We start from the raw sequence: 11242 nt of genomic DNA on the forward strand, positions 1-11242 counted from the left end.
AATTGTAAATATGATTTTATATAGGAACTATCCCATGCATCAATAACAAAATAAGTTTACTAATATTTCTTGTTTATTGCAGAGAATGATGCTTCTGAATTGGTGGTCCTAAATGACCCAAGTAATTATGTTGCCTGCAGCACAGAGCGAGGACAGATTATTGCCACTGCCGATTCACCAACACTTCGGGTGAGAGGTGTATTAGGACAAGAATCCCCAAGTTGTGTACGTATTTCTTCATGCCAGTGGCTTGTCTTCTATGCTTTTGTTTTATGCTTTCGGTGTTACAGTTTCTTGCCGCCTATGAGCTAGGTGGACTATGTTTGAATAAATATAATTTTCGAATCTTCAAAAATATCATCTGAAGTACATTAACCCCTTTTTGGCCTCTAATTTCTTAACAGTGGGGATTAATATACTGTATATATATATATATATTGTGGTATTAAAAACTTTTGGTAAATTCCTCAAAGATCCTTATACACGTTTACTCGTGCTTCGTGTCGATCAATTGATTTAATTCATTTGCAAATGATTTAACAGTTTGTTGTTTTGTTTTTGTTGACTATATCGCATTGGGTTCTAGTATTGACGAAGACTAATTGGTTTATAATTGGTTTCAACTTTGTCATTAGAACTGTAGTAGATAGTTTTCCCTTTGGCAAATCATACCACATCGGCTCCTTATTTTCATCAAAACTACAACAAGTTGATACAGTTTATAATTATATAAGAATTCGGCGGTCAGTCCATCTGTCACTCAAACTATTCGTTTCTGTCCTGCGTTTACTTTCATGAAACTTAATACAGTATAATAATACAATAATGTGCAAACTTCTAAAAACGAAGAATATGTCATCTTCTACAGTTGTGAGCCTTTTTACATCGACTTTTTTTTACCCTAGAAAGTATGCACTGGTTATCGAAAATATTATGACATGTTTGGATGCATGTTAGTTGTTAGTTTATTAAAAAAAATATGAATATGATGTCCATTGACATTATTTCAAGAAATGACTCTTTGGAATTAGGATTGACAAAATAGTGAAGACTAATATTTTTGATTTTTTTGCAGCAAGTGTCTGGAAGTACCCTTGCGGCACCAAGACCCTCCACCTCACATGCTAAGCCGTCAATTGTGCCGTCCAAATCAGTGGCCAAGATACAACAAAATCCAACAAGACAAACATACCAGGAGTTGCAATTTGAAGTTTTAAAACTTGACAAGTCCAGGATTATCCAAGAAAAACGTAAACTGATGTCTGAAAGAGAGAAACTTGAATTGGAAAAAACTCTGTTGAAGTTGAAAATTAAAAAAATAAAACAGGAAATGAATGACAACAACAATGAACAGTGAAATAAATCGTTTACTATTAGAAGATCATTAGAACATACAGATGTGGTCTGTTTGGGTTACATTGAGTTTTATTTATGATGCATTAAAAAATATCTTTTCATTGAAAGCCATTTATTCATTATAATATTATAGGAACGAAAGCAGTAGTTTTTTAAGGTATAACTAAAGAACCATGACTCCGGAACATCAAATTTCCCTTTCGTATTTCAATCTCCGGTTGCTGTAAATAAATAAATATTCTTATAATAGTAAATCTATTATTCTCTATTATTCTCTATGTAATTCTAAAGAAAATGTATCCACTCGGCATACGGAATAGTAGAGTTGTTATTAATATTATTTATGATAAGACATGGTCGCATTTATAATCACATTGCACATTAACATTAAAAAGTACTCCAAAATGGTATTATAAATTTAACACTTAAAAAACAGCAAGAAGATTGGAATAACAGAGGTAAACAGCAATAAAGATGGCCAGCATCGCTAAAAATGATATACGATATAAAAAAAATCTTATTTCAATCATTAACGTAATTTACTCTAAAAATATGTAGTTGCAATTAAATTGCGGACATTCGTTCCGTCTTGACGGCCCAAATCCTGTCCAATATCAATTTCTTCAACCTCCCGATCATCAATCATTGGCTCTCTTTGCAAAATAGCAAAATTATGCAGAATGGCACATGCAATGACTATTTTACAAACTCTGTCAGGGGTCAATCTTATTTCTGAATGTAGCAAATGGAATCGTCGTTTCCAGCGTCCGAAAGTCCTTTCAATGACTGATCGTGTTCTAGTTTGTGCACTATTGAATCTTTCTTGATGCCTGGAAAAAAACTTAGTACAGTAAATATTCACAAGAAACTTCATATTATCAAATAATGACTTAAAAGAGGGATGAAAGATACGAAAGGGACAGTCACTCTCATATTTCGAAAATAAACTGACAACGCTATGGCCAAAAATGAAAAAGACAACATACTACATGTATTTTTTAAATTACGCCAGTTGCTTGTGTTGAAAAAATTGTACCAACTATTTATTTTTTATTTATATTTCTCTTCATTGATGTGATTTATTTAAAAACGATCTGATCATATATAAACTGGTAAACCATCAGATATTAATGTGGTCCATATTTATTACATATTTTATATCTACGATGTACGCAGATACTGTCTTACTTGAGTAAAAAAAATTACCTTGTTGATGGTCTTAAATAAGGGGTCATGAGATACGGTTTACAGGCATAACCACTATCTCCTAGCAACAGCCCATCAACATCAAAGCCTCTGTGGTTTTGGTCCAAGTGTATCCCAACATCAGAATTTCGGAAAATGAAACTGTCATGTGTTGACCCTGGCCACTTGGCAACAATGTTGGTGAATTTTCCTAAAATTAATATAAATAAACTTGTAATTTATTATGCATTGAAAATATATTGAATGTAAATACTTTCCTACACAACTTTTACATGCATTTTGCCCATCGCAAAACACAGTTGCAAGAAGCTCAATTCCCACAAGCAAAACCTTATAGCGAGATAGGAACCTATCAAATGTGACACAGATATCTCATAATTTTCAATTTTTGTTCCCAATGAAGTCATGGCATGGTTTGATAGTTTGCTTAGATATGATTTATTCTACAGATATGACAAAAAAATCGCATTTAAATGAAAGTCAGTGGTGGATAAACAGCCGCTTGTTTATGGTTTTGTTAGAGGTGATGTGGTTGGACCCCCGTTTTATTATAATAACAATATGCATATATATGTTGGAACCCCCGTTTTAAAAATGAATGTAGCCGCCCTTGAAAAACGAAATTTAAATTTCAATAATATATCAATAAATCAGCTGTAAATATAAAAATAAAAAGATTTGGTGTGAGTCCCAATCCTTCCAAAACACAGCAGTTAAAGGTTATAATGTACAACCTGCTATGTTATTGATGTAAAAAAATATTTGACATACATATACATGTATACATAGATCTACACCCTTTTAATTTCATAAACTGAAGTTAATTTCTGTCCTCCATGGATGCATGCATAAATAAACCAACTGAGAATATTTTATTTCAATTAATCTATAAATAATATTGTCGGATATAACTTTTACAATGGGTCGTATTTTATCTTGCATTACGGCAATTAGTGTTCAACATAACTTGTGCCTAGAAAAGTTATACTAGTATAAGAAAGACAACTCGAACGTAATTATTAATCATCACCAAATTGTAATTGCGCTGACCAAGCATCTCTTCGTTGCCTTTTTAAGAATGTCCTATAACAACAACGATCTTAAGATTTGTCGAAAATCAATGAGATACTTTAATTATAACGTAAGGGTACCCAAATTGCACCGAGTACCCAAATTGCACCTATTTAGAAAAAAATAGCAACATAAATCCTACAAGATTTCCTAGAGACTAATCACTTTGTATTTTTATGATTTGATACTATGCACGTCTTTTAACATAGGTAAACATATTTAGATATACACAAAACGTTCACAGTGTTTATCAACAGATGGACTGTTTACTGAAAAAGCAAAATGTACGAAAACGTCATCATGCGACGTCATCAAAGCGTCATCTTCTTAAAATTAGCAAATACAATATATTATAAGTAGGGGAGACTGGGGTTGAATGAGACACTTTTTATGTTCTTGTCTATACATACAAATCAATTATACGCAGCTTTCTCACTAGACCTAGCAAACTAGACAAACATCTCGTGTACATTTTTAAAGGGATTTGAATTCACTAAAGCTATTTCTTAAGTCACATCTGACGATTTATTGGGGGTTGTCGCATGTCACTACCTACCCCGTGCGCGGGGTACGTTGAGACAGAGGTTGGGGTAAGTTGTGACATACACACAGTACTGGTAGTCCTGTTTACATGTACAGATGTACATGCTTTGTCACAATTTCAGAAGGTGGAAGACCTACTAGATGGGTCACACCTTGTATTGCGCGTGAAATACGCTATGCTAAGAGCTTTTCCGTCAGTCATGTATTCTTTGTCCTTGACCTCATTTTTATGGTCAAGGAACTGTTTTGTCATATGAAATACCGCACTTATATTTAGTTACTAGTATGATAATTTCTATGTTTGGTATTTTGTATATTGGATTCTTGCAAGGTGTACATGTCATTCAGACAGTGTTAACCGACAACCTCATTTCATGGATCAGTTATGTCCGTATCACAGATACCCATAAGTCTACTGTATTCGGTGTATGAATGAAGCACTCACACCACATCTTCCTTTATCTATATATGAATGAAATTCAATTATAATAAAAGCAGGCGAGACATTTCAGACATGGTAATGCCTTATAGTGAATGTCTAAGCAGTGGCTTTCTTTTACTATGCTCGAAAAAAATACTATTAATATTAATAATACTTTGTAAAATAATCAAGATATATAAACGAAGATAAAAAAAAAGGAGCCGTTTGTGCTGTCATATAAAACTCCATTACATAATTGTAAAAGTATAAAAACTAGCAGATGCTGCTCAAATACAACCATACTTCTGTGTAATGTTGGACTGAAAGGGTATTACCCTTTAAAATGCTGACTTTTAAGTATATATGTATAATGCCATATATACATAATGCAGTTAAATGATATACTGATGCGTTGATATGTGATTGAGTGTGGTTTGCATTGTCATTTGTGGATAAGGTTTTATATAGCAGATGCTGCTCAAATGAAAATATCATTTTGTGTTACATTGTATTTATGTTGCATTATTTCATAACTTTTCCTCACTGTCCAATTGTACGTCTTTTTGACTGAAAAATCTAGTTTTCTCCTACGTTGAAACGAAAACACCGGAAACAAAAGTGTTTTACGTCAGATGTTGTTTGTGTATATCCCTTATTTGGATTGAAAATAATTCTTATTGATGGGCGAAAAGACTCACAATATACTTGTCTGAGGTTGTCACAACCTGCCCCGTTTGTGCTGTATCAACCTGCCCCTATGAAGTGTTGGTCACGTGGCGATCAGGCGTGGAGAAACTTATTGTACTTGGATTTTATATGATATCACACATTGAGCCCCGGATTTTTATCTTCATTTATATATCTTGATTATTTACAAGGTATCATTAATATCAATAGCGTAAAAAATATTTCGAACATCGTAAAAAATACTTACGGCTTAGATTTTCAGTATTTACTTAATAAAATCTTCAAAAACGCTTCTATGGCATAACCATTTCTATCTCGATGCAATTTGAAAAAGACTTCACGAAAACTTTCTAAATATGACATAATTTCTTCTCTAAAGGAAGATTTACAGTCACTGTCTCATTCAACCCGTGCCACATTCAACCCCAGTCTCCCCTATCCATTTCGTAAAATATGAGGAGTAAGCATGGACTAATATCCACTTGTTCAAAATATTTGAAGAAATTAAACAAAAGCTCGGTTATTAGACTTTTGACGATGTGAATTTAAGCATGGATGCAATTTGGGTACTCCTCATTACAGAATCATGGATAGTTTGGAGGTTGATTCAAACCCATTTTTGTATGACTCAATATGGATTCAAAATTAAATTGGTGTACCTATACAATAAAGAAGGATAGGGCTACAAAATAAACACAGTATGGACATTTTTTTCTTGATCATAAAAAAACGTAGGTGAAAAAACTGTCAAAATAGGTGCAATTTGGGTACCGTCACGTTAAAGAGAAATAAATCAAACAGTAATTACGGTCGAAAATATTCTTTTCTCTTTTGTACATCGACTAACAATTTTTTTTTCTTGTCTGTAACTCTCCTTTTTGAAAACTTAATATTACATTTGTTTACCTTCGTGGTCACAGATACCCTGAACATTGATGGAATGAAAGTTTTTTCTGTTGACAAATGCATACTCATTATCACTGGGTGCTTGTATGCGAATATGAGTTCCATCCACTGCTCCTATAACACATGGAAATCTGGCAATGTTATAGAATCCATTTATAATGGCTGGTTTGGTAGTCTCGTCAGGCCAACGAAGAAAATCGGCCCCATGGGCGCTAATTGCACCTGTCACCGCCTGAATAATTCTGGAAACGGTCGATTTATCGTACCCGAAGGTGTCACCAATGACTTGCATAAAGCTGCCAGAAGCATAGTATCTCAAAGCAATTTTAATCTGAGTTTCCACCGGAATAGCATGGCTTCTGTTGGTACGTCTTTTAAGATCATCATTAAGCAAGGTTGTCAGAATTTGAATGCTTTCTTTCGAAAACCTATATCTTGCCTGAAATTCAGACTCTGTATATGGTTCTGCACCAAGAAATTCCCTATAAATGCGTGGTTTATACCTTTGCTGTACATCATACAACAAGCGGGCAGCCATATTTAACCTCTGGATAAGAACTTATCCGAACCCCTAGACACTGGACAAAATTTGTCCATGGTTAAGCTATTTTAACCACTGGACAACTTTTGAACAACCAAATTTGTCCAATGGACAAAAGTTATCCACTGGATACAGAATTTATCCAGTGGATAACTTTATCCGGCCTTTTGAACAACCGGGCCCAGGTGAAGCGTACCTGACTGAAATGAAGACGTTGCAGGGAACCCATACAGTCCAAATATAGCTATTCTATTACTCATAATAAGTGAGTATTTCAGTTGACAAAAAATATCCCATCAGTCATTATATCGTGAATATGACAGACGAAATCTTAGCAGCATAAGGTATTTGCTTGCAAGGTATAACGTATCCAGTTCTTCTTCCGTGAACAAATAGTTAACGCCATCGCCAGATTGTAATTCCTTATTTCTTGCATTCTGCAATCAGCTTCTAAAGTTTAAGATCGTTTAAGATGTTAGTATTAATTACGCTTGCATTGTAAAAATATCACAGTAAATAGATATTGTCATGCTGATCAATTTTGGAGTTTACACTTAACTTCTATAGTTTTCAAAATAACAACAACTAATGCGAACAAATTGGAAAAATGTATATTTCAAAGACCATATCTCACAAACAGGTCGGCAGATTTTTTTCTGAAATGTTCAGCATTAATATCACATTTGTGTCATGCTGGTTATTTTTTCGATATGATGTCCAACTAGCACCTGAATTGTTCACGGCAACAACAAAAACGACAGAAAATTCTGATTTAAATCAGATCAAGATTGTTTTCCAATTTTCATGGTAGATACATCTTGTTCACAGTGTAGATACTATTCTGTATGCTATCCGGAAGTCGCGATTTTCGAAGCGAGAACTTTTTGGATCACATTTTAAATTTGATTGATATACTAAATTAAACGGTAAGTTGATCATCTATACATTGCTTAATGATTAATTCAGCTGACATCGATATTCTCAAATGGTTTAGAATTAAATTCAGCACATTCATTATTCGTATCTTTGCTTTAATCAAGAGATTTTCAAGTGCATCACTAAGGAAAATCAGTCGGTGAACCTAAAGACAATCTTTTTACCCTCTTAGTGTACAAATAAACTTAAAAACCAGACTCAATTAACTCAATGAAGTATATTTCAATTGGTGGTAAAAGGTTCAACCATATCTTTGAAGCCAGAAATAAGAAAATTACACTTGTTTGAATTTCTCACTGTACGATCAGTCACGCTTGTATTTTTTGAAACTGTATGATCAGTCTTTAGTTCACTGTATTCTAGTGGTGATTTTAAAGTTATTTACGATACATTAGAAGGTGGCATTTTTCTAAATAACACAAATATATTTCAATAAATTCACATCCTGAAAACTTATGAAACATGCTTTAGCTTGATATGGTGTACTCGCCTTACTACATAAGTGTAAGGATGTTTAAATGTTGATAAAATAAGAGGAAGTTTTGTTGTATATATAAGTCTTCCGTTAAACTTAAGATCGTACAAACACACAGATTTAATTGTTATATGAAAATGCATGTATTTACACACATTCGAGGCCGTACTGTAGCCTATCATTGATCACAGTTCCTTCACTTTGTTTTGGATGTAGAGCTGTCTCTTTGACACTCAATTGTACACCACTTTGTAAAGCGGGGGTTTATACTGATAATGAAGTCCGTCTTTCCGTTCGTCCGTTGGACCGATACAATATGTTTCGCCGGTTTTGTAAACGCATCTCCTCATAAACCACCTAATGTACATTGGGGGTTCCAGCTATTTTTAAATGGAGAGGGGGTAAAATCCAATCGCTTTATAAAGTAAACTGAAAAATCCTTTTTATTTTTAAAATTCATTCATTACTGGTAATGATTTCTGTAAACTTACCCAAATTATATCACATGAGTTATCCCCCTACACAAAGCTTTCTTTATCCATTTTTGTTGTAATTTTAAAAGAGACAAGCTTGATTTATGTTATCATCAATTGGTCAACGGCGGACAGTGTAAATAACTGCAACGATACACTATTACAAAGTCCACAAGCGAAATCATGTATTGCTTCTCAGGCATTTGATTTTAAATAAGACTGACGGAACCAAAATACAATTATTTTGCCGTCTACAAAAAGCATCAGAAATATATTTGTATTGTCTGATGAAAGAAATTACACGTTATAGTTCCCTGGACAGGTCATAATATCACATAGACACGTATATACAATCAAATTGTCGTTGTGGTTTTTTTTTCAAAATCACGACTGGTCATACAGTCAAAAAATCTGAAATCGCTTCTAGAATACAGTCAGTTCTAGACTGATCGTACAGTAATTTATTTTGGGATCCTCAAGGAAAACATATTTTTTTATGGGAAATACGAATATTCTACTTTAATACGAAAAGAATATTGAAACAGTATATATTTAACTGTAAACTGATGCAAATATTTGAAATAAAAGATTATTTGCTTTGATGCAAATATTTGCAATAAAAGATTATTTGCTTTGATGCAAATATTTGCAATAAAAGATTATTTGCTTTGTACTACGAGAGCAAAATTGTCCATCATTTTCACTTTTTCTATCAAGTTGGTGTGATGCACACGTATATTTTATATTCTATTGCATGTTTTTGTTACAGTTACTCATATTTATAATGCTATATATACATACCATGAAGATGTTCAAAGCACTTTATAGATATAGGAGTAAACAAATGATGAGAAAAGTCACCGTTGGCAAAACCGTCCTGTTAGCCAGTTGAAAATCATCGCTTCGAAAATTGCGACTTCCATACAGCGTACCGAATAGTATCTACACGGTGTTGTTGTCCTGAACCTTTTGGCAATTTACATTTTTTACTTTAGCGCTTACTACTATAGTTTTCACGATAAAAGACAGAAACAGCCTCACATAAGGGTAAACAAAATAGATTTCAGGGGCAATAAATCCATGTAGTTCAGATTTTTCTAACATTTTCAATGTCTTGCCATGAAGTTCATTTCTGCAAATAAAGTTTTAACCTGGCTCCTATAATTGTTGAAACATTGACAAGGAAATGCTAAACAAGGGCAGTACCCTCTATAAGAGGTCGATTTACATTTTTGTTTTTATCTTTATTTGACATTTTAAAGGTTTATCAATAATGAATATCTATATGTATCATATTTTTTTGCTAAAAACACTCAAAACAAAATATTGGGAGAAAAGTCTTTCAATGACACTTACTCCTATAAAGAAACAACAGACGATTTAGGGTATGTTAACTTATCCGTATATCTTATTCTTTATCCATCACAACTTCTGCAAACATTTTGAAAACTGCATTTCACCCTACTGTTATTTTTAGCAATGTTTCTTTTATGTACAAGAATAAATAATAAAACTATATACTAGATACCCTAAGTATTCAGTCTATGCTCAGTTGAAATTGGTCCAGTCAGGTTGTAGAGAAGAAACTCTTTCAACAGTTTACAGGACAGGAACATATATATTGACGTTAGATATACTGTTTCCATGACAGGATGACAGATATGACGGATGCAAAGTTATCTACGTTATGGATCAACAGTAGAGATGTAGATGTAGCTGGCATAAGCTCACGTGACTAACGTTATCAACTTGCATTATGATAGAAGTTTTCATATCAAAGTAATACTTCATTTAAATCATCTTAAGTAGTATATCTACAGGAAATGGTTTGTCTTCAAAAGTCTAGTCCTATATCAGAAACAGATTCATACAAACTGCATATAAGTATAGATTATTGAGTTTTTATCCACGTTTCAAAAATATGTAGAAAACTCAATAGTCGGTTTATAAGGTTATTTCGGGTATTGTTATTCCCTTCCTTGGACAGTTTTACCCTTGACATTTAAGTAGACTTGATTAAGGCTTCTCATATATTGTTACTCCTCAGACACTGCCAGGTTGTTGATAAGTTCTGCTTCCATCTCTAGATTGATATAGGTTTAAGGGCGATTAAATAAAACATCACCTTACTATCAGCAAGGCCTAATCATAACTAAGGCAAATATGTTCACCAAAATGAAACTCCTGAATAATCTATAACTTCTCATTTTACAATGATACCAAAAACATCAGATCAATGAATGCAATAAATGCCTCTTATAGTTCCTTTACAATATAGGTTTAAATTGGCTCATTATTGAAGGCTCTATGTTGACCTATAGATGCTTACATCTATTTGGACTCTAGTAGGTGGCTCTCTCTTTAACAATCATACCACATCATCTTATTTTTTTAAATTCTATAAAGTCCAAGAATTATTGCTTCTAGTCAATTACACAAAACTATACCAGATAAGTCACTTCAGCTTAATAGCCATAAAAGTCATCCCCCTCCCATTTCCTATTAGTAGAAAATATGGGCATGAATGTTGGTTGGTGGAATCAATGAACATAGTTAGATTAACTCCTGATGTTTCAGGCTGACATCGGTTCCAACTGACCAACAGTTTACAAATCAAAGTGATTTCA

At 33.3% G+C, this 11242-nt stretch overlaps 1 protein-coding gene and 1 long non-coding RNA gene across 2 annotated transcripts; one reads left to right on the forward strand and one right to left on the reverse strand.

The window, feature by feature from the left end:
• The first annotated feature begins 10 nt into the window (after window positions 1-10).
• LOC139517573 (uncharacterized) lies at window positions 11-1463 on the forward strand. The gene is made up of 2 exons (XR_011663162.1): window positions 11-225; window positions 1076-1463. It is a non-coding gene; the product is annotated as an uncharacterized lncRNA (long non-coding RNA).
• A 103-nt stretch (window positions 1464-1566) lies between these two features.
• On the reverse strand, window positions 1567-6911 carry LOC139517572 (putative nuclease HARBI1). Its single transcript, XM_071308791.1, has 3 exons — window positions 6191-6911; window positions 2563-2752; window positions 1567-2186 (listed from the first exon to the last, which is right to left on the reverse strand). Exons 1-3 carry the CDS (start codon window positions 6726-6728, stop codon window positions 1901-1903), a joined length of 1014 nt encoding a protein of 337 aa, XP_071164892.1. The 5' UTR covers window positions 6729-6911; the 3' UTR covers window positions 1567-1900.
• Between the last annotated feature and the right edge of the window lie 4331 nt (window positions 6912-11242).

The sequence above is a fragment of the Mytilus edulis genome, chromosome 3, assembly GCF_963676685.1.
Source record: "Mytilus edulis chromosome 3, xbMytEdul2.2, whole genome shotgun sequence".
Classification (NCBI taxonomy): domain Eukaryota; kingdom Metazoa; phylum Mollusca; class Bivalvia; order Mytilida; family Mytilidae; genus Mytilus; species Mytilus edulis.